The sequence below is a fragment of the Salvelinus fontinalis genome, chromosome 36 (assembly GCF_029448725.1).
Source record: "Salvelinus fontinalis isolate EN_2023a chromosome 36, ASM2944872v1, whole genome shotgun sequence".
Lineage (NCBI taxonomy): Eukaryota > Metazoa > Chordata > Actinopteri > Salmoniformes > Salmonidae > Salvelinus > Salvelinus fontinalis.
Genome location: NC_074700.1, coordinates 21801186 through 21826154, shown reverse-complemented (window position 1 = coordinate 21826154; position 24969 = coordinate 21801186). Strand labels below are relative to the sequence as shown.

General features: G+C 43.9%; 1 protein-coding gene across 1 annotated transcript in view; it reads right to left on the bottom strand.

Annotated features, from left to right (window-relative positions):
- Nucleotides 1-8894: 8894 nt before the first annotated feature.
- The window catches only part of LOC129835673 (sterile alpha motif domain-containing protein 9-like), a 47675-nt gene continuing 31600 nt past the window's right edge, over nt 8895-24969 (bottom strand). The window contains exon 10 of the mRNA XM_055901391.1: nt 8895-9748. Coding sequence (XP_055757366.1) covers nt 9486-9748 — 263 coding nt within the window. The 3' untranslated portion in view covers nt 8895-9485. The remainder of the gene's footprint in view (nt 9749-24969) is intronic.

Sequence of the window (24969 nt, the reverse complement as noted above, 5' to 3'; positions counted from 1 at the left end):
GGGTATCGAATCAGCATCTGTAGCATCTGCAGCAATGCAGAGAAGGAATTTGACTGTAAGGGCTTTCAGGAGGAACGGAAAGTTGCATGTCAATTCATAAACCATGTTCCATGGAATCGCCTCCTCACGTTTTCTCGTTATTTTATTTACGAAAGCATAAAGATGTTGAAGAAATACTGTACTGCTGTTTTGAGTTAGAAATGTAACACTTTAGAGTAGTTAAGGAACAAATACATTGCAAGCTTTTGTTTTTTCACACGTACAGTAGCCGGGCTGTAAAGAGTATATTGTCATGCTAGTAGGGCTATAAGACCAGCGGGAACATTTCCCTAGTCAGCGCCATTATTAGTGCAATGCCCCTAAAAGTGTTGCCCCGTGCTACCCAGTCGGGCGGGGTGGGGGTCCCCGCCGCAATGCCCACCCCCCCTTTTGGAGATGATTTAGTTTTCAAATAACTTAAAGTGAGCGAGAAAAAGGCCATTCTTGAACATGGGGTCAGACATTATTACTCATTTGTAAATATAGCCAGCTTGTTATTTAGAATATTTTATTTCTGTTTTTAGAGGGAGAGAAACCAAAAGTCCACCGTCGCCTCATGGGTCTCCCGGTCGCGGCCGGCACGGATATCGAACTAGCATCTGTAGCAACGCAGTTTGTACTGCATTGCAGTGTCTTAGACAGCTGCGCCACTCGGGAGGCCCCATCCAGGAAGTTTTTAATGCTGATCATTTGCCTTGCACAAAGTATCTAAATACAGAGAGGTGTTGGCAAGAGTCTATTGTCCTGCTAATAGCCCATAATGAACTATTATAATACATGGTGTCCAGGTCAGGATAACCAAAATATTTCTTTATTAAAGACTTTTTCTCAGAAAGAATGTTGATACTTATTTATTTTGATCCAAAGCCATGAATGAGTGAGTCACTCAGCTTTATGGAGGTGCCGAGGCTATACGACTGCGCCATCAACTTGATTATTTAGCAGAAACCACTTGCTTATATTCAGTAAACACATATATATTAAGAATATCATGTAATATAATTGATTTTTTTTTTCTCTCTTAGAATAAAAACCTTACTGTAACAACAGTTTTAGTAAGTAATACTGATGAGTAGAAATAAAAAAAGAAGTGTATATTTCAGGGTGTGCGCGAGCAGAATAGCAATTATTACACTATTGTTCTAAATTCAATCACCTTCTTCATCCCCATCATTCAGTTAATTGAAATTCATTTTTGAAGTTGTGCACAGTTATTTGGTTTATGTGCACATTCATTGTCAGTTAGAGACACAGTAGCGCCTTGGGACCCAAAAGCATAATCAGTGCTCTAACTCCCCCTTGTGCTGGTCTGGAGTGATGAAGCAGTGACGCAGGGTACCGAACTAAACCACAAATGATCTCCCGCAGCATAATCTCAAAACTTTTAGTTGAGCAACCACTGTATGATGTTGATATGATCAGTCCATGTCATCTGCATACTACAGTAGATATAACATGATTTGATGTCCATTTATCTGTGGTTAATGTCCTTGAGCCTTCTTAGATGGGAACTTCTAATGTAAGTCTAAGGCAGCACCCAAGGGGCTTGAATTCTTTAGCTCTACCTGTAGATTTTGCGGTGACGTAGTGTCCCCATGAGTGACAGAACACTGAGCCAATCACGGCACAACTAGAGAACATTACCAACACCTACACGTATTTTCCTCTGGCTTTACCACCAACACAGAAAGCACTGAGCTAGGCTGAAACACCTGCATTTTGAAGCTGCCTTAGTCAAGAAATCAAAAAAGAGACCATGTTTGTATGCGGCTTTAAAATATATATATATTTTTTTACATTGTTTGCAAAATGATATATGACACATATTAATGCCAAAATAACATGCAAAACAGGCAAAAACAAACAAAAACATAGTTTTTTTAATACACAGGTTCTGCCCCGCATGCCTTGAATGGCGTGTCGCCAATGCTGGTTTCACATGAACTAAAACAATTTCTATGTATATTTACAAGTCCTTCTCCAAACGGATTACTCATTTACCTAGCTATTATCAATAGCTCTTATCCATTTATAAGTTACAGTTCATGGAGGATGGTGTTATTTCTTTAGAGAAAAAGGGAATAACGTTCCATTTACGCACGTTTAACTTGGGTCGGAATCAGGGGCTTGTTGAATAGCTGCTTAAAGAGTTATGGGATATTAGAATTTTCTTGTCCTAACCTGAATATTTTGAACAAATTCATGTGGGTAAGAAGGAAACCTGACCTTTGACCTGCATTTGTCGAATGGTTTGTGTTAAAGGAATTTAATTCCTATGTTTATCAACCAATTAAAACACTCTGCCCATACATAAGAATTTGTAAGATACTTATCAGCATAAAATGGACAGAAACCAGTCTTAAAATCAATCAATCAATAGCGTTTATTCTCGAGAGTACTGATCATATTATAATTTACATCAGGTTATATAATAAAGATGATGTCATAGGTTTTAATGTCCATCCTCCTCTCGGATACAATGGCAGTACAGTTCACAGCCTCATTATGTTGTCTGCCACCTGTTAAACAACCTACAACCAGCCCAAGGTCTCTCCCCTCCCTGGGTAGAGACAGAATTTCCTGTAAGGAACACATCATTCCAGCCTGTCTGAAGATAACTCCATTCTTTCTAATAAGGAACACATTATTGTAACGGTTCTCTAAATCCTCCTCCTCCTCAGACGAGGAGAGGAGAGAGGGATCTGAAGACCAATGTGCAGCGAGGTATGATGACATGATTTATTTAAGACACGACAAAACAACAAACACGACGTAGACAGAAAACGAACTATACTTGAATAAACTACAAAACAAATAAACGATGAAAACAGACCTGGACACGAACTTACATATAACTTGAAGAACGCACGAACAGGTACACGACTACAAACAAACGCTACAGTCCCGTGTGGCACGAACATACATACAGACACAGGAGACAACCACCCACCAACAAACAGTGTGAAAACACCTACCTTAATATGGCTCTCAATCAGAGGAAATGAAAACCACCTGCCTCTAATTGAGAGCCATATCAGGTCACCCTTAAACCAACATAGAAACAGAAAACATAGACTGCCCACCCAAACTCACGTCCTGACCAGCTAACACATACACAAACTAACAGAAAACAGGTCAGGAACGTGACATAACCCCCCCCTCAAGGTGCGTACTCCGAACGCACCACCAAAAGTCTAGGGGAGGGTCTGGGTGGGCATCTGACCACGGTGGTGGCTCCGGCTCCGGACGCTGTCCCAATCCCACCATAATAAATCCCCGCTTCTGTGTCTTCCTCAAGGTGGCGACCCTCGCCACCGACCTTGGACTGGGAACCCTAGACATGGGTCCCGCTGGATTTAGGGGCCGCCCCGGACTGAGGGACGGCAGCTCCGGACTGAGGGACAACACCGGGACAAGGGGCAACACCGGGACAAGGGGCAGGTCCCGGCTGATAAACTCTGGCAGATCCTGGCTGGCTGGCTCTGGCGGATCCTGGCTGGATGACGGCTCTGGCTGGTCATGGCTCGCTGACGGCTCTGGCTGGTCCTGGCTGGACGGCTCTGAAGGCTGGTCCTGGCTGGACGGCTCTGAAGGCTGGTCCTGGCTGGACGGCTCTGAAGGCTGGTCCTGGCTGGACGGCTCTGAAGGCTGGTCCTGGCTGGACGGCTCTGAAGGCTGGTCCTGGCTGGACGGCTCTGAAGGCTGATCCGGTCTGGCGGAAGGCTCTGGCTGATCCGGTCTGGCGGAAGGCTCTGGCTGATCCGGTCTGGCGGAAGGCTCTGGCTGATCCGGTCTGGCGGAAGGCTCTGGCTGATCCGGTCTGGCGGAAGGCTCTGGCGGCTCCGGTCTGGCGGAGGGCTCTAGCGGCTCCTGTCTGGCGGACGGCTCTGTAGGCTCTTGGCAGACGGGCGGCTCTGTAGGCTCTTGGCAGACGGGCGGCTTTGCAGGCTCATGGCAGACGGGCAGCTTTGCAGGCTCATGGCAGACGGGCAGTTCAGGCGCCGCTGGGCAGACGGGCAGTTCAGGCGCCGCTGGGCAGACGGGCAGTTCAGGCGCCGCTGGGCAGACGGGCAGTTCAGGCGCCGCTGGGCAGACGGGCAGTTCAGGCGCCGCTGGGCAGACGGGCAGTTCAGGCGCCGCTGGGCAGACGGGCACACCTGTAGGGAGGAGACGGAGAGACAGCCTGGTGCGTGGGGCTGCCACAGGACCCACCAGGCTGGAGAGACCTACAGGAGGCTTGATGTTAAAAGGCACCTGAAGGACCGGGCTGTGGGGGAGCACTGGAGCTCTGGTGCGCAGCCTTGGCACCACTCCCCCAGGCTGGCATACTACTCCAGCCCGTACCCTCCAGAGTGCAGGCACAGGTTGAACCGGGCTGTGGATGAGCACTGGAGATCTAGTGCCTACTACGCGCACTTCTCCCTTAGGCTCCACTCCCACATTTGCCCGGTACGAGCGGAGCGTAGGCATAGGACGCACTGCACCCTCCCAGCTCCCCGGAGACACAGCACGCAGAGCCGGCGCAGGATACCCTGGACCGAAACTGCGTACCGGAGACCAGACGCGCTGAGCAGGCACAATACGCCCCGGCTGGATGCCCACACTCACTTGACACTTTCGGGGGGCTGCCCTATAGCGCACCAGGCTATGGGCACGCACTGGCGACACCGTGCGCTTAACCGCATAACACGGTGCCTGACCAGTGACGCGTTGCTTATAATAAGCACGAGGAGTGCGCTCAGGTCTGCTACCTGGCTTAGCCACACTCCTCTCTAGCCCCCCCCCAAAAAAATTCTGGGGTTGCCTCTCGTACCTGTCCCGCTGCCGTGCTGCCTCCTCATATCGCCGCCGCTCAGCACTCGCTTCCTCCAGCTCAGCTTTGGGGCGGCGATACTCCCCAGCCTGTGCCCAGGGTCCTTCTCCATTCAAGATCTCCTCCCATGTCCATGAATCCTGGGATTTCTGCGGTTGCTTTCGCTGCCCTTTTCCCCGCTGCTTGGTTCTGGTAATTTGGTGGGTGGTTCTGTAACGGTTCTCTAAATCCTCCTCCTCCTCAGACGAGGAGAGGAGAGAGGGATCTGAAGACCAATGTGCAGCGAGGTATGATGACATGATTTATTTAAGACACGACAAAACAACAAACACGACGTAGACAGAAAACGAACTATACTTGAATAAACTACAAAACAAATAAACGATGAAAACAGACCTGGACACGAACTTACATATAACTTGAAGAACGCACGAACAGGTACACGACTACAAACAAACGCTACAGTCCCGTGTGGCACGAACATACATACAGACACAGGAGACAACCACCCACCAACAAACAGTGTGAAAACACCTACCTTAATATGGCTCTCAATCAGAGGAAATGAAAACCACCTGCCTCTAATTGAGAGCCATATCAGGTCACCCTTAAACCAACATAGAAACAGAAAACATAGACTGCCCACCCAAACTCACGTCCTGACCAGCTAACACATACACAAACTAACAGAAAACAGGTCAGGAACGTGACAATTATATTCAGCATTATGATTATAATAAGATTCATTCATCCATACAGTAACATAGTAGTATTCTGTTTAGTTATAATTCTAAATCAAATGTATACATATTTTAGTCATTAAACACAAGAATCCCGTAACAGTTTGTTACCATGGAAATGTGTTGTGGTTTACGCAAGGTACCACATGTTGGCAAAATTTTGGACTTTGGACACCTATTATATTGTGGCTCAATAAAGTCAGTCTCAGTCTGGGATTTAATTTTGAAACAGGATATTCAAAACAGACAGAAAATATATGCAACTTCCATGTGTAGCTGCATTACAAAGCAGTTCAATGCTTATGTTTGGTATACAGTGCCTTCGGAAAGTTTTCAGACCCCTTCACTTTTTCCACATTTTGTTACGTTACAGCCTTATTCTAAAATGGATAAAATAAAAAAATATTCAGCAATCTACACACAATACCCCATAATGAAAAAGCGAAAACAGGTTTTTAGAAATCTTTGCACATTTATTAAAAATAATATAATTTACTTATTTACATTAACTATTAAGACCCTTTGCTATGAGACTCGAAATTGAGCTCAGGTGCATCCTGTTTCCATTGATTATTCTTGAGATGTGTCTATTACTTGATTGGAGTCCACCTGTGGTAAATTCAATTAAATGGACATGATTTGGAAAGGCACACACCTGTCTATATAAGGTCCTACAGTTGACAATGCATGTCAGGCCAAAAACCAAGCCATGAGGTCGAAGGAATTGTCCATAGAGCTCCGAGACAGGATTGTGTCGAGGCACAGATCTGGGGAAGGGTACCAAAAAAATTCTGCAATATTGAAGGTCCCCAAGAACACAGTGGCCTCCATTATTCTTAAATGGAAGAAGTTTGGAAGCACCAAGACTCCTACTAGAGATGGCCACCGGCCAAACAGAGCAATCGGGGGAGAAGGGTCTTGGTCAGGGAGATGACCAAGAACCCGATGGTCACTCTGACAGAACTCTAGTGGATATGAGAGAACCTTCCAGAAGGACAACCATCTCTGCAGCACTCCACCAATAGGGCCTTTATGGTAGAGTGGCCAGATGAAAGCCATTCCTCAGTAAAAGGTACATCACAGCCAGCTTGGAGTTTGCCAAAAGCCACCTAAACAGTCTCAGACCATGAGAAACAAGATTCTCTGGTCTGATGAAACCAAGATTGAACTCTTTGGCCTGAATGACAAGCGTCATGTCTGGAGGAAACCTTGCACCATCCCTATGGTGAAGCATGGTGGTGACAGCATCATTCTGTGGGATGTTTTTCAGCGGCAGGGACTGGGAGACTAGTCAGCATCAATGCTAGATGAACGGTGCAAAGTACAGAGAGATCCTTGATGAAAACCTGATCCAGAGTGCTCAGGACCTCAGACTGTGGCGAAGGTCCACCTTCCAAAAGGACAACAACCCTAAGCACACAGCCAAGACAACACAGGAGTGGCTTCGGGACAAGTCTCTGAATGTCCTTGAGTGGCTCAGCCAGAGCCCAGACTTGAACCCGATTTAACATCTCTGGAGAGACTAGAAAATACCAGTGTAGCAATGATCCACATCCAACCTGACAGAGCTTGAGAGGATCTGCAGAAAAGAATGTGAGAAACTCCCCAAATGCAGGTGTGCCAAGCTTGTAGCATCACACCCAAGAAGACTCAAGGCTGTAATCACTGCCAAAGGTGCTTCAACAAAGTACTGAGTAAAGGGTCTGAATAGTTATGTAAATGTGATATCTCAGTTTTTTTTTCAATACATTTGTAAAAATGTATATAAACCTGTTTTTTCTTTGTCATTATGGGGTATTGTGTGTAGATTGATGAGGAGGGGTAAATATTTAATACCTTTTAGTGTAAGGCTGTAACGTAAGAAAATGTAGACGTCTGAATACTTTCCAAATGCGCTGTATGTATAAAAGTATGTGGACACCTCTTCAAATTAGGGGATTTTGTTATTTCAGCCACACCCATAGCTGGATTATATAAAATCGAGCACAATGCCGTGCAATCTCCATAGGAAACATTGGCGGTAGAATGGCCTTATTGAGGCGCTCAGTGACTTTCAACGTGGCACCATCAGTTTGTAAAATTTATGTAGTGCTAGCGCTGCCCCGGTCAACTGTAAGTGCTGTTATTGTGAAGTGGAAACATAGGAGCAACAACGGATCAGCCGCGAAGTGGTAGGCCACACAAGCTCACAGAATGGAAAGTCAGCACAAGAACTGTTCTTCGGGAGCTTCATGAAATGGGTTTCCATGGCCGAGCAACAGTACACAAGCCAAAGATCACCATGTGCAATGCCAAGCGTTGGCTGGAGTGGTTTAAAGCTCATCGCCATTGGAATCTGGAGCAGTGGAAACGCATTCTCTGGAGTGAACGCTTCTACATCTAACCATCTGGCAGTCCGTCGAACGAATCTGGGTTTGACGGATGCCAGGAAAATGCTACCTGCCCCAATGCATAGTGCCAACTGTATAGTTCCGTGGAGGATGAATAATGGTCTAGGGCTGTTTTTCATGGTTCTGGCTAGTTCCCTTGAAAAGACATTTAACGCTACAGCATACAATAACATTCTTGATGATTCTGTGCTTCCAACTCTGTGGCAACAGGGAAGGCCCTTTCCTGGTTCAGTATGACAATTCCCCTGTGCGCAAAGTGAGGTCTCTACAGAAATGGTTTGTCAAGATCGGTGTGGACGAACTTGACTGGCCTGCACATAGCCCTGACCTTATCCCCATCGAACACCTTAGGGATAATTTGGGACGCCGACTGCAAGCCAGGCCTAATCGCCCAACATCATAGCCGACCTCACTAATGCTCTTGTGGCTGAATGGAAGCAAGTCCCAGCAGTAATGTTCCAACCTCTAGTAGAAAGCCTTCCCAGAAGAGTGGAGGCTGTTATAGCAGCAAAGGGGGGACCAACTCCATATTAATGCCCATGATTTTGGAATGAGATGTTTGACGAGCAGGTGTCCACATACATGTAGTGTATATCTTATTGAGAAGTAACAGGTTTTTATCTGTATTGGATGCCTGAAATTTTTGCCGATCACTCAAAACATCGAATATTTTAGCAAATATAAATATTTACATTTTAATCATTAAGCAGACACTCTTATCCAGAGTGACTTACAGTGAGTGCGCAACCTTTTTGTGCTTAATGCTTTTTTTGTACTGTTCCCCTGTAGGAATTGAACCCACGAGCTTGCCGTTGCAAGCACCATGCTCTACCAACTGAGCCACATGGGCTAGAATTTATATTTATTTTAGCACAATGACAAAATCATTTAAATCAGTACAAAAGACACATCTGTTGGTAGGTATTTATTCCAATACATATTCTAATACCCGTGTTGTGAAAATGATGTCACAAATCATTCATCACTCTAAAATGTTTCATTAGGCAGGTACATTAAGCTTTACGAAGTTTTATCTTCATATATTTATTTACATCACTGGTATTCCTTACCCTCACTAACTTGTCATTTATAAAATAGCCCAAATGAAATAATTTCATTGTTTGCATCATCGTTATATTATATATTTTCCATGTTCATAATATATTTCCTTAATATATTTTCTTGTCTGTAAATAATCCAGAGCGTCTAGGTGAACCGGTTGAGCAAATGTTATATTTGCAGAGGAAATTCAATTCCAACCCAACTGTTATCAAATGTTATATCTTTGACAAAGCCTCTAGGCTAAAACACTGCATTGCTGTTCTGCTGGCTACTAATATTTACATGTAGAAAAATAAGAATGATAAAAGAATGATGCTATACTCCTCTTATGTTGTGTTTTCTTGTAAACACAACGTAATAAAACAAAGCATAACTGACATCATTTATGCCCTTTTCCCCTAAAACAAACTTAAAATGCCCCCCATTCACCATTCTAGCTCCTTATTCACCCTCCAGCTCTTTGATTAGCAGTGGCTCCAGCTCCTTCAGGATCTCATAGAAAATATGTTTCCCTCTGGTGCCACTTGCCCTCAGAGGTCCCATGTACAGTTCCCTCATCTGGTCCTGTGTGGTGCGTTTGGCCATTACTGTATTGTAGCCCTCATCAGTGATAACTCTCTTGTCCAGGATTTTATCCAATATGGGCTTCACCAGGCACACTCTCTGGATAAGGTCTGTCCGGTGGAGGTCCACAAAGTGCAGGTCTGAGGTAAAGATTGGTTGCAGGACAATTGCATTTAAACACAATGAAATTCACACATGTAATACATCGAAATTAAAACCATGATAAATTGTGTTGAAGCTACGGAAGATTATTAGGGCCATTTCAAGAGAAAAAAATAAACGGCAAACGGTGGTGGTACTTGTATTTTAGATTTGTCTTGCATGATGGTACTTCTTGCAACTATAGGGGGTGCTGTTTCAAATGAGCATAATTGTCTCTACAGATTAAACTGCCTAGTACTCAATTCTTGCTCGTACAATATGCATATTATTGTTATTATTGGATAGAAAACACTCTCTAGTTTCTATAGACGTTTGAATTATGTCTCTGAGTGAAACAGAACTCATTCTACAGCACTTTTCCTCCCAGTGTGTGAGATTTAGACATCTTGGCCTCTGGTTCCAGATCAGTTTTAAAAGTCTCTGTTAATCCTATGAGATACAAACACTGCCCACGCCTTCCTCTAGATGTCAGTAAGTGGTGACAATTTGAATGGAGTCTATTGCGCAATCACAGGCTCTATAAATGACCAAAGACCGGAAGTAGGATTCCTTTGGAGTCTGCGCTCAACGCAAGAAGGATATCTGACTGGCCTTTTTCCAAGTCTTGGTTTAGCCAGTAATATAGCGTCGGTCATGTTTTTACTCGTTGTAGGTGTTAGAAACATCATAATGTAGTTAATTTAAACCGTTTTGTAGCAATTTATATCCGTTTAGTGCGATTTTGAGGCATTGCTTTGTAATAGACTTTGAAGCTTCGGGCACGTTTCGGGGTCCCGGTCGTACGTTAGTGAGCATTTCGACGGACAAGTGGACATCTTTCGACCAAAAGAAGATTAGACCCAAGAAAGGATTCATTGCCCAAGAATCTGATGGGAGAACAGCTCATAGTAAGAACAATTTATGATGATAAATCGTGTTTCTGTCGAAATATGTTACACGCTTATGCTGCCATTATGTTTGCTATAGCTTCGCTTGGCGCAACCTGTATTGAAAAGTAAGGATAATTTAAAAAATGTAATTCCGCGATTGTACTAAGAATTAAATTGTCTATCAATCGCTGTCCACCCTGTATTTTTTAGTCAAGTTTATGAGTATTTATGTATAAGACTAGATCACTGTCTAATATGATGCACGACATTTTCTGACCAGCTGACCTACTTTTGTCATTGTCTAACCATGATTTTGGTGGCTAAATATGCACATTTTCGAACAAACTCTCTATGTATGTTGTAATATGATGTTACAGGAGTGTCATCTGAAGAATTCTGAGAAGGTTAGTGAAAAAATTAATATATTTTGGCGATGATTACGTTATCGCTCTCTTTGGCTAGAATCAATGCTCTGGTAATGTTTGCACATGTGGTATGCTAATATAACGATTTATTGTGTTTTCGCTGTAAGACACTTAGAAAATCTGAAATATTGTCTGTATTCACAGGATCTGTGTCTTTCGATTAGTGTATGCTGTGTATTTTTACGAAATGTTTGATGAATAGTAATTAGGTAATACACGTTGCTCTATGTATTTATTCTAGTCAGTTGTGATGGTGGGTGCAATTGTAAACTATGATATCTACCTGAAATATGCACATTTTTCTAACAAAACCTATCCTATACCATAAATATGTTATCAGACTGTCATCTGATGAGGTTTTTTCTTGGTTAGTGGCTATCAATATCTTAGTTTAGCCGAATTGGTGATAGCTACTGGTGTTGAGAGACAATGGTGGACAAGAAAAATGGTGATTTTTGCTAACGTGTTTAGCTAATAGATTTACATATTGTGTCTTCCCTGTAAAACATTTTAAAAATCTGAAATGGTGTCTTTATTCACAGGATCTGTATCTTTCATTAGGTGTCTTGGACTTGTGATTTAATGATATTTAGATGCTACTGTTTAATTGTGACGCTATGCTAGCGATGCTAATCAGTGTGGGGGGGGGGGGGGGGGGGGGTGCTCCCGGATCCGGGGTAGAGTTTTTTTTTTTTTACGAGGTTAAAAAAGTGGCAATATTTCGAGAATGAACTAGACATTTTATTTCGAGAATAAAGTCAACATTTTGAATATAAAGTCACACTTAGTATTTCAAGATTAAACTAGTGTATCTGGTTAACCGCACGTCTCTCTGGCTCCCTGTTGCTGTTCACGACACCGTTGAAATGCCGGCAGTTTGATGACCTGGTGAAAATATATTTGACAATTGGCTTCAGTAACAAGGAAATACTTTCTCTTTTAGCACATAATAACCAAATGATTATGATTATTAGAACCTGGAAAATGTTGTCCAACAGATTCTTTTTTGGGGGTTGGTAGATCAGATTTTTATGTTGCAGATAGATTATAGTCAATGTAATTGTCTGCATTATTTTCAATCCCCCACATATATTTTTTGTAAATATATTCACATACAGTACCGGTCAAAGTTTGGACAAAACTACTCATTACAGTGTTTTTCTTTAGTTTTACTATTTTCTACATTGTAGAAGGACAGTGAAGACATTGAAACTATGAAATAACACATATGGAATCATATAGTAACCAAAAAAAGTGTAAAAACAAATCAAAATATATTTCTTATTGTTCAAAGTAGCCACCCTTTGCCTTGATAACAGCTTTGCACACTTTTGGCATTCTCTTAACCATCTTCATGAGGTACTGTAGTCACCTGGAATGCATATCAATTAACAGGTGTACCTTCAGTTGTGTTGTGACATGATAGAGGTGGTATACAAAAGATAGCCCTATTTGGTAAAAGACGAAGTCTATATTATGGCAAGAACAGCACAAATAAACAAAGAGAAACGACAGTCCATTATTACTTTAAGACATATAGGTCAGTCAATCCGGAAAATGTCAAGAACTTTGAAAGTTTCTTCAAGTGCAGTCGCAAAAACCATCAAGCACTATAATGAAACTGGCTCTCATGAGGACCGCCACAGGAAAGGAAGACCCAGAGTTACCTCTGCTGCACCGGATAAGTTAGAGGTAACCGCACCTCAGATTTCAGCCCAAATAAATGCTTCACAGAGTTCAACAGACACATCTCAACAACAACTGTTCAGAGGAGACTGCGTGAATCAGGTCTTCGTGGTTGAATTGCTGCGAAGAAACCACTACTAAATGACACAAATAAGAAGAAGAGACTTGCTTGGGACATGAAACATGAGCAATGGACATTAGACCGGTGGAAATCTGTTCTTTGGTCTGATGAGTCCAAATCTGATGAATGTGTGATGTCTGCATGTGTGGTTCCCACCGTGAAGCATGGATGAGGAGGTGTGATGGTGTGGGGGTGCTTTGCTGGTGACACTGTCAGTGATTTATTTAGGAGAGTGATGAAGTGCTGCATCAGATGACCTGGCCTCCACAATCACCCAACCTCAGCCCAAATGAGATGGTTTGGGATGAGTTGGACCGCAGAGTGAAAGAAAAGCAGCCAACAAGTGCTCAGCACATGTGGGAACTCCTTCAAGACTGTTGGAAAATCATTCAAGGTGAAGATGGTTGAGAGAATGCCAAGAGTGTGAAAAGCTTTCATCAAGGCAAAGGGTGGCTACTTTGATGAATTTGTTTGACACTTTTTTGTGTACTACTGTAACGGCTGTCGCTCTCCTCATCCTCGGATGAGGTGAGGAGAGAAGGATCTTCAGACCAAAACGCAGCATTTGGGAAATAAGCCATCTTTATTATGAATACGATGGCAACACGAAACGAAACAAAACACTTTCAAAACTACAAAACAAGAAAACGACGTTGACGAAACCTGAACATAAACTTACATAACTAAACATAAACTTACGTACAGGAAACAGACGACATCGAAACGAAACGAAACAAACAAACGCTACAGTCCCGTGTGGCACGAACATACATACTGACACAGGAGACAATCACCCACAACGAACACTGTGACAACGCCTACCTAAATATGACTCTTAATTAGAGGAACGCCAAACACCTGCCTCTAATTAAGAGCCATACCAGGCAACCCAAAACCAACACAGAAACAGAAAACATAGAATGCCCACCCAACCTCACGTCCTGACCAACTAACACACATAACAACTAACATAAATAGGTCAGGAACGTGACATTACCCCCCCCACAAGGTGCGAACTCCGGACGCACCAGCACAAAGTCTAGGGGAGGGTCTGGGTGGGCATCTAACCACGGTGGTGGCTCAGGCTCCGGGCGCGGTTCCCACCCCACCATAATCCATCCTAGCTTCCTCCCTCCAAGAATGTCCACCCTCTTTTTTCCCCCACAAAATCCTCTTAATAACATACCTAATAAGGACAACACCGGGACAGAGAGATAAATCAAGACCGAGGGATAGATAAGAATATAGAGGTAGATCAAGATAGAGAGGGAGATCAGGATAGAGGGGCAACTCCGGACTGAAAGGCAGCTCCGGACAGAGAGACAGCTCTGGACTGATGGGCAGTTCTGGGTATCTAGCCTTTTCAGGCTGAAGGGCAGCTCATGGCTGACTGACGAATCTCGACGCTCATGGCTGGCTGACGGCTCTCGACGCTCATGGCAGGCTGACGGCTCTCGACGCTCATGGCAGGCTGACGGCTCTCGACGCTCATGGCAGGCTGACGGCTCTCGACGCTCATGGCAGGATGACGGCTCTCGACGCTCATGGCAGGCTGACGGCTCTCGACGCTCATGGCAGGCTGACGGCTCTCGACGCTCATGGCAGGCTGACGGCTCTCGACGCTCATGGCGCTCTGACGGCTCTCGACGCTCATGGCGCTCTGACGGCTCTGGCTGCTCATGGCGCTCTGACGGCTCTGGCTGCTCATGGCTCTCTGACGGCTCTGGCTGCTCATGGCTCTCTGACGGCTCTGGCTGCTCATGGCTCTCTGACGGCTCTGGCTGCTCATGGCTCTCTGACGGCTCTGGCTGCTCATGGCTCTCTGACGGCTCTGGCTGCTCATGGCTCGCTGGCGGCTCTGGCAGATCCTGTCTGGTTGGCGGCTCTGGCAGATCCTGTCTGGTTGGCGGCTCTGGCAGATCCTGTCTGGCTGACGGCTCTAGCGGCTCCTGTCTGGCTGACGGCTCTAGCGGCTCCTGTCTGGCTGACGGCTCTGTAGGCTCATGGCAGACGAGCGGCTTTGCAGGCTCATGGCAGACGGGCGGCTTTGCAGGCTCCTGGCAGACGGATGGCTCAGACGGCGCTGGGGAGACGGATGGCTCAGATGGCGCTGGGGAGACGGATGGCTCAGATGGCGCTGGGGAGACGGATGGCTCAGATGGCGCTGGGGAGACGGATGGCTCTGGCCGGATACGGTGCACTGTAGACCTGGTGCGTGGTGCCGGAACTGGAGGCACCGGGCTAAGGATAAGCACCTTCCTACTAGTGCGGGGAGCAGGGACAGGGCACACTGTATTCTCAAAGCCCACTCTATAACTGATGCGTGGTACCGGCACTGGTGACGCCGGGCTGAGGACAAGCACATCAGGATTAGTAGGGGGAGAAGATACAGTTTGTACAGGGCTCTGGAGACGCACTGGTAGCTTAGTGCGTGGGGCCGGAACTGGAGGCACCGGGCTTGATACACGCACTACAGGGAGAGTGCGTGGAGGAGGAACAGGGCTCAGGATACGCACTGGTAGCCTAGTGCGTAGTGTAGACACTGTAGGTACTAGGCTGGGGCGGGGAGGTGGTGCCGGAAATACCGGACCGTGGAGACGTACTGGCACTCTTGAGCATTGAGCCTGCCCAACCTTACCTGGTTGAATGCTCCCGGTTGCCCGACCAGTGCGGGGAGGTGGAATAACCCGCACCGGCCTATGTAGGCGAACCGGGGAAACCATGCGTAAGGCAGGTGCCATGTATGCCGGCCCGAGGAGACGCACTGGAGACCAGACGCGTTGAGCCGGCCTCATGACACCTGGCTCAATACCCAATCTAGCCCTGCCAGTGCGGGGAGGTGGAATAACCCGCACTGGGCTATGCACTCGTACAGGAGACACCGTGCGCTCTACTGCGTAACACGGCGCCTGCCCGTACTCCCGCTCTCCACGGTAAGCCTGAGAAGTGGGCGCAGGTCTCCTACCTGCCCTTGGCCCACTACCTCCTAGCCCCCCCCCAAGAAATTTTTGGGAATTACTTACGGGCGTTTTTGGCTTCCGTGCCAGACGCGTTCCCTCATAGCTCCGGTTCCTCTCCCCGGTAGCCTCTGCTCTCCTCAGTGCCTCCACCTGTTCCCATGGGAGGCGATCCCTCCCAGCCAGGATCTCCTCCCAAGTGTAGCAACCCTTTCCGTCCAAAACATCGTCCCATGTCCATTGCTCCTTTCTCTCCTGTCCCTTACTCCGTTTAGTTTTCCCTTGCCGCTTGGTCTTGGTGGGGTGGGTGATTCTGTAACGGCTGTCGCTCTCCTCATCCTCGGATGAGGTGAGGAGAGAAGGATCTTCAGACCAAAACGCAGCATTTGGGAAATAAGCCATCTTTATTATGAATACGATGGCAACACGAAACGAAACAAAACACTTTCAAAACTACAAAACAAGAAAACGACGTTGACGAAACCTGAACATAAACTTACATAACTAAACATAAACTTACGTACAGGAAACAGACGACATCGAAACGAAACGAAACAAACAAACGCTACAGTCCCGTGTGGCACGAACATACATACTGACACAGGAGACAATCACCCACAACGAACACTGTGACAACGCCTACCTAAATATGACTCTTAATTAGAGGAACGCCAAACACCTGCCTCTAATTAAGAGCCATACCAGGCAACCCAAAACCAACACAGAAACAGAAAACATAGAATGCCCACCCAACCTCACGTCCTGACCAACTAACACACATAACAACTAACATAAATAGGTCAGGAACGTGACAACTACATGATTCCATATGTGTTATTTCATAGTTTAGATGTCTTCACTATTATTCTACAGTGTAGCAAATGGTAAAAATGAAGAAAAAAAACTTGAATTAGTAGGTGTGTCCAAACTTTTGACTGGTACTGTTTATTTTATCTTCATTTCCACAATTAACAACATGCTGGTCCCCGTTGTGACCATTTCCCCAAGCATCTCTGTGCAGTTAGACCTTTTATTATTTTGTGCCACCAGGGCCACAATAATATTCCCCCTCTCTCAATGTCAGAGTGTGACCCCCACCCCATGGGTTACTGCAGCCAGCACTGCCACTGCCTTGGTGGGGGCACCCCACCGGAATCCCCACCGGTTAGGTGCACGGTTGTCAAGGTTCTCATTAGTAGCTTTGAGAATGTCCTTGTATATCTTCTACTTCATCACAATCCCGGATCCGGGAGCACCCCGATCAATAAAAAAGCTGACTAGCATAGCCTAGCATAGCGTCACAAGTAAATACTAGCATCTAAATATCATTAAATCACAAGTCCAAGACACCAGATGAAAGATACACATCTTGTGAATCCAGCCATCATTTCTGATTTTTAAAATGTTTTACAGGGAAGACACAATATGTATTTCTATTAGCTAACCACGATAGCAAAAGACACAACTTTTTTTTCTCCGCCATTTTTTTCCTGCATAGGTAGCTATGACCGCTCCGCACTGCTAAAGCTAACTCTCTCTCCTCTGCTCTCATCCTTCTAGACCTATCGGCTGCCTTCGATACTGTGAACCATCAGATCCTCCTCTCCACCCTCTCCGAGTTGGGCATCTCCGGCGCGGCCCACGCTTGGATTGCGTCCTACCTGACAGGTCGCTCCTACCAGGTGGCGTGGCGAGAATCTGTCTCCTCACCACGCGCTCTCACCACTGGTGTCCCCCAGGGCTCTGTTCTAGGCCCTCTCCTATTCTCGCTATACACCAAGTCACTTGGCTCTGTCATAACCTCACATGGTCTCTCCTATCATTGCTATGCAGACGACACACAATTAATCTTCTCCTTTCCCCCTTCTGATGACCAGGTGGCGAATCGCATCTCTGCATGTCTGGCAGACATATCAGTGTGGATGACGGATCACCACCTCAAGCTGAACCTCGGCAAGACGGAGCTGCTCTTCCTCCCGGGGAAGGACTGTCCGTTCCATGATCTCGCCATCACGGTTGACAACTCCATTGTGTCCTCCTCCCAGAGCGCTAAGAACCTTGGCGTGATCCTGGACAACACCCTGTCGTTCTCCACCAACATCAAGGCGGTGGCCCGTTCCTGTAGGTTCATGCTCTACAACATCCGCAGAGTACGACCCTGCCTCACACAGGAAGCGGCGCAGGTCCTAATCCAGGCACTTGTCATCTCCCGTCTGGATTACTGCAACTCGCTGCTGGCTGGGCTCCCTGCCTGTGCCATTAAACCCCTACAACTCATCCAGAACGCCGCAGCCCGTCTGGTGTTCAACCTTCCCAAGTTCTCTCACGTCACCCCGCTCCTCCGCTCTCTCCACTGGCTTCCAGTTGAAGCTCGCATCCGCTACAAGACCATGGTGCTTGCCTACGGAGCTGTGAGGGGAACGGCACCTCAGTACCTTCAGGCTCTGATCAGGCCCTACACCCAAACAAGGGCACTGCGTTCATCCACCTCTGGCCTGCTCGCCTCCCTACCACTGAGGAAGTACAGTTCCCGCTCAGCCCAGTCAAAACTGTTCGCTGCTCTGGCACCCCAATGGTGGAACAAACTCCCTCACGACGCCAGGACAGCGGAGTCAATCACCACCTTCCGGAGACACCTGAAACCCCACCTCTTCAAGGAATACCTAGGATAAAGCAATCCTTCTGCCCCCCCCCCCCCCCCCCCCCCTTAAAAGATCTGATGCACTATTGTAAAGTGGCTGTTCCACTGGATGTCATAAGGTGAATGCACCAATTTGTAAGTCGCTCTGGATAAGAGCGTCTGCTAAATGACTTAAATGTATGTAAATGTATGACAATTTTGACCAAATAAAGATATAAATAGTCATTAACCAAGAAACAACTTCATCAGATGACAGTCTGATAACATATTTGGTGAATGCACCAATTTGTAAGTCGCTCTGGATAAGAGCGTCTGCTAAATGACTTAAATGTAAATGTAAATGTAATATTTATTGTATAGCATATGTTTTGTTAGAAAAATGTGCATATTTCAGGTATAAATCATAGTTTTACATTGCAGCCACCATCACAACTCTCACCAAAGCAACTAGAATAACTACAGAGACCAACGTGAATTACCTAAATACTCATCATAAAACATTTATGAAAAATACACAGCGTACAGCAAATGAAAGACAAAGATCTTGTGAATCCAGCCAATATTTCAGATTTTTTAAGTGTTTTACAGCGAAAACACAATATAGCATTATATTAGCTTACTACAATAGCCAACCACACAACAGCATTGATTCAAGCCAACAATAGCGATAACGAATAAACCAGCAAAAGATATTAATTTTTTCACTAACCTTCTCAAACTTCTTCAGATGACAGTCCTATAACATCATATTACACAATACATATAGAGTTTGTTCGAAAATGTGCATATTTAGCGGTACAAATCGTGGTTATACAATATGAATAGTAGCCAAAATGCAAACAAAATGTCGGGAGAAATCTTGGGAGAGGCACCTAATCTAATCAGTAACTAATCATAAACTTGACTAAAAAATACAGGTTGGACAGCAAATGAAAGATACATTAGTTCTTAATGCAACCACTGTGTTAGATTTTTAAAATTAACGTTACCACGACATACAGCAAGCGTTAAAGCAAGACCGCACCGAAATTAATGGCGGAATAGTAGATTTACATTTTTCAACAGAACAACGAATTAACATCATAAATACTTCTTACTTTTTGATGAGCTCCCATCAGAATCTTGGGCAAGTTGTCCTTTGTCCAGAGGAATCGTTGCTCGGTTGTAGATTGTCGCCTTCAACTTTGGAATTAGCAGTAAACATTAGCCATGTGGCTAAGACGTGTCCAACTCACTATAACTCAGCACAAATAAATATCCGAAAATCGCAATATACTGATATAAACTGATATAACTCGGTTTAAAATAACAATATTATGATGTCGTTAACACCTATATCGAATAAAATCAGAGCCGGATATATCTAACTCCTATAACGAGAGCTTTCTAGAACGCCATCCTGAGGTCTGTCTTGCGTCATGGCGAAAGTTGAAAAGACTGGACCACACGTTCCAAGCCAATTTATATGTCCTCAGATCTGCCTAGCAACTCCATTCCAATTCTCCCTATTTGCTGACATCCAGGGGAAGGCGCATGCAGTGCATCTCAACCAATAGAAGACATGCAAATTAATAAACTGACCTCAGAACAGCCTGCCTTATTTCAGACTTCTCACTTCCTCACAGGAAAATTGCTCCAACTCGAGTTCTGTTTTACTCACAGATATAATTCAAACGGTTTTAGAAACTAGAGAGTGTTTTCTATCCAATAGTAATAATAATATGCATATTGTAAGAGCAAGAATTGAGTACGAGGCAGTTTAATTTGGGAACGATTTTTTTACAAAGTGAAAACAGCACCCTCTATTGAGAAAAGGATATTATGCTCTCCCATTTGTATTTTTATTTGAATTTATTATGGATTCCCATACTCTTCCTAGAGTCCAGCAAAATTAAGGCAGTTTATACAATTTTAAAACATTACAATACATTCAAAAATTTCACAACACTCTGTGTGCCCTCAGGCCCCTACTCCACCACCACATATCTGCAGTACTAAATCCATGTGTATGTATAGTGCGTATGTTATCGTGTGTGTATGTATGTATGTATGTATGTATGTATGTATGTATGTATGTATGTATGTATGTGTGTATGTGTGTGTGTGTGTGTGTGTGTGTGTGTGTGTGTGTGTGTGTGTGTGTGTGTGTATATATGTATGCATGTGTCTGTGCCAATGTTTGTGTGGCTTCACAGTCCCCGCTGTTCCATCAGGTGTTTATCTGTTTTTTAAAACTCATTTTACTGCTTGCGTCAGTTACTTGATGTGGAATAAAGTTCCATGTAGTCATGGCTCTATGTAGTACTGTGTGCCTCTCATAGTATGTTCTTGACTTGAGGACTGTGAAGAGACCTCTTGTGGCATTTCTAGTGGGGTATGCATGGGTGTCTGAGCTGTGTGCCAGTAGTTTGACATGCATATTATTAATATTAGCTCTCTGTGTACATCCAAGGGCTAGCCATGCTGCCTTGTTCTGAGCCAATTGCAATTTTCCTATGTCCTTTTTTTGTGGAACCTGACCACACGACTGAACAGTAGTCAAGGTGCTACAAAACTTGGGCCTGTAGGACCTGCCTTGCATATTATTTCTTATTATTATTACTTGTTGTATTCGGCGCATGTGACAAATAAAGTTTGATTTGATATGTTGTTAGTTTTCTTAACAGTTTGGAAACTTTAGAGTGTTTTCTATCCAAATCTACCAGTTATATGCATATCATGTCTTCTGGGCCCGAGAAGCATTTCATCCAAAATTCAGAATGCTGCCCCCTACCCTAGTGAAGTTAAGACTAGATCATTGTGTTAACATTTCGCAATATGAGCTGGGTAGAGTTGAGACATTCAAGGCAAACTGAACTGTCGACATGTGATAACTCCGAAACAAAATAACAGGAAAGAGGACTCCCCAATTTAGGTAGGGGGAGTAACTGTTAGGAATGGCTAGACTTGTAGAAGATAATGAGAGATTATGTGTTAGTATTGTGGAAAAATACAGCCCACCTAAAGAGCGGTGGAGTTTTATCACCTTTTCCACACTGACTTTACGGAATTCAAAACTACAATTATTGTATTTCATAATTTGGTCCAATACACTTGGATGTGTAGTGTCAGAGTTTCTACTGGTGTGTGTGTGTGTGTGTGTGTGTGTGTGTGTGTGTGTGTGTGTGTGTGTGTGTGTGTGTGTGTGTGTGTGTGTGTGTGTGTGTGTGTGTGTGTGTGGGGGGGGGGGGATTATAAAATGGGAATTATAAAATGTTCTCATTTTTTTTTTCTCTGAATAAAGTATTGATCTATTGCAGACTGAGACTTTGTCTAAATTCTTCTATTAACTCGAGCTTTACAACCTCGGGGGAATTGGTCAAAGCTTAAGTGATTGTTGAGTTGACATCATTGGGATTGAAAATTCTCTTGACATATACTCAGTAATTTTCCATCCAGATTGTCAGACCCCAGTGGCTTGTCATTGTTGATAGACAACAATAATTTTATCACCTTTTCCACACTGACTTTACGGAATTCAAAACTACAATTCTTGTCTTTCATAATTTGGTCCGATATACTTGGATGTGTAGTGTCAGAGTTTGTTGCAGTTATGTCATCCCTAGGTTTTCTTATCTTATCAATGAAAAGTCATTAACTTCACTAGGGTAGGGGGCAGCATTCGGATTTTTGGATGAAAAGCGTGCCCAAATTAAACTTCTTGCTACTCAGCCATAAAAGCTAGAATATGTGTCAGATTTTTTAAAAACACACCATGCAATAATCTGAGTACAGCGCTCAGACACAAAAGCAAGCCATACAGATATCCTCCATGTTTTGGAGTCAACAGAAGTCAGAAATAGCGTTGTAAATATTCACTTACCTTTGATGATCTTCATCAGAATGCACTCCCAGGAATCCCAGTTCCACAATAAATGTTTGATTTGTTCGATAAAGTTCATAATTTAAGTCCAAACACCTCCTTTTTGTTAGCGCGTTTAGCCCAGTATTCCAAATTCATGACGCGCGGTCACTAGGAGCAGACGAAAAGTCAAAAAGTTACGTTACAGTCCTTGGAAACATGTCAAACGAAGAATAGAATCACTCTTTAGGATGTTTTTAACATGAATCTTCAATAATGTTCCAACCGGAGAATTCCTTTGTCTTCAGAAATGCAATGGAACTCAAGCTAACTTTCAAATGAATGCGCATGGTCAGCTCGTGGCACTCTGGGAGAGACCTTACTCAATCCCCTCTCATTTGCCCCCACTTCACAGTAGAAGCATCAAACAAGGTTCTAAAGACTGTTGACGTCTAGTGGAAGCCTTAGGAAGTGTGATATGACCCCATAGACACTGTGTATTCGATAGGCCAAGAGTTGAAAAACTACAAACCTCAGATTTCCCACTTCCTGGTGCATTTTTCTCAGGTTTTCGACGGCCATATGAGTTATGTTATACTCTGAGACATCATTCAAACAGTTTTAGAAACTTCAGAGTGTTTTCTATCCAAATCTAATATGCATATATTAGCAACTGGGCCTGAGTAGCAGGCAGTTTACTCTGGGCACGCTTTTCATCCAAACGTGAAAATGCTGCCCACTATCCCAAACAAGTTAAGGAGAAGTGGATCTAAAATTCCATGCATCACAGTTGTATCTTTTAGCAATGTTTATTATGAGTATTTCTGTAAATTGATGTGGCTCTCTTCAAAATCACCGGATGTTTTGGAACTACTGAACATAACGCGCCAATGTAAACTGAGATTTTAGGATATAATTATGAACTTTAACGAACAAAACATACATGTATTGTGTAACATGAAGTCGTATGAGTATTATCTGACGAAGATCATCAAAGGTTAGTGATTAATTTTATCTCTATTTCTGCTTTTATTGTGACTCCTCTCTTTGTCTGGAAAAATGGCTGTGTTTTTCTGTGACTTGGCTCTGACCTAACATAATCGTTTGGTGTGCTTTCGTTGTAAAGCCTTTTTGAAATCGGACACTGTGGCTGGATTTACAACAAGTGTATCTTTAAAATGGTGTACAATACTTGTATGTTTGAGGATTTTTAATTATGGGATTTCTGTTGCTTTGAATTTGGCGCCCTGCAGTTTCACTGGCTGTTGACGCTAGCGTCACACATACCCTAGTGAAGTTAAAGTAGTTTGCAATATCAGTGGGCTTTGTGATGAATGAGCCATCTGATTCAATGAATGAAGCTGCTAAGTTGTTTTTTTCCCCCACAATTTAATTGAAGGTGCCCCAAAGCTTTTTACTATAATTTTTATATAATTTATCTTTGTTTCATAGTGTAGTTTATTTTTATTTTGTTTAGTCACCTGATTTCTTAATTTACAGTACATTTGCCAATCAGTTGGGCTGACAGACTTAATTGCCATACCTTTTGCCTCATCCCTCTCAACCATACAATTTTTCAATTCCTCATCAATCCAAGGGGATTTAACAGTTTCTTCAGTCATTTTCTTAATGGGTGCGTGCTTATTAATAACTGGAATAAGTAGTTTCATAAATGCATCAAGTGCAGCATCTGGTTGCTGCTCATTACACACCACAGACAAGCAAATATTATTTTCATCATCAACATATAAAACACTACAAAACTTATTGTATGACCTCTTATACACTATATTAGACCCAGCCTTTAGAACGTTGGTTTTCCTAGATATGGCTACTATATTGTGAACACTACATCCTATGGATCTGGATACTGCTTTAAAGCAAACATCTGCAGCATTAGTAAAGATGTGATCAATACATGTTGATGACTTAATTCCTGTGCTGTTTGTAACTACCCTGGTAGGTTGACTGACAACCTGATCCAGGTTGCAGGAGTGGACAACTTGATAGCCATTCATTATTTAAATCACCCATAAAATGTACTTCTCTGTTGATATCACATACGTTATCAAGCATTTCACACATATTATCCAGATACTAACTGTTAGCACCTGGTGGTCTATAGCAGCTTCCCACAATATTGGGCTTTAGGTGAGGCAGATGAACCTGTAGCCATATTACTTCAACAGTATTTAACATTAGATCGTCTCTAAGCTTTACAGGAATGTGGTTCTGAATATGGACCGCAACACCACCTCCGTTGGCATTTCTGTCTTTTCGGTAGATGTTATAACCATGTACTGCTACCACTGCATCATCAAAGGTTTTATCTAAGTGAGTTTCAGAGATAGTCAGAATATGAATGGCATCTGTTACAAGCAAGTTATTGACTTCATGGACCTTGTTTCTTAGGCTGAATATGTTAATATGGGCTATTGTTAGCACTTTTCTGGATTGCTTGATTGTTTTTCATGTTTTACTGGGAAGCTTATCAGAGGAAGACTTACTCATGTTATTTACATTGGAGCTGATAGTGCAGGGTGAGCTGCATAAAGTGGTCTTCCTACAATTGCACACCGCCTCAGTGCTAACAGTGTAACTCTGGTTTACAGGCTCGTGATTACTGCTTACAATAGCTGTAGGATAAACAGATGTATTC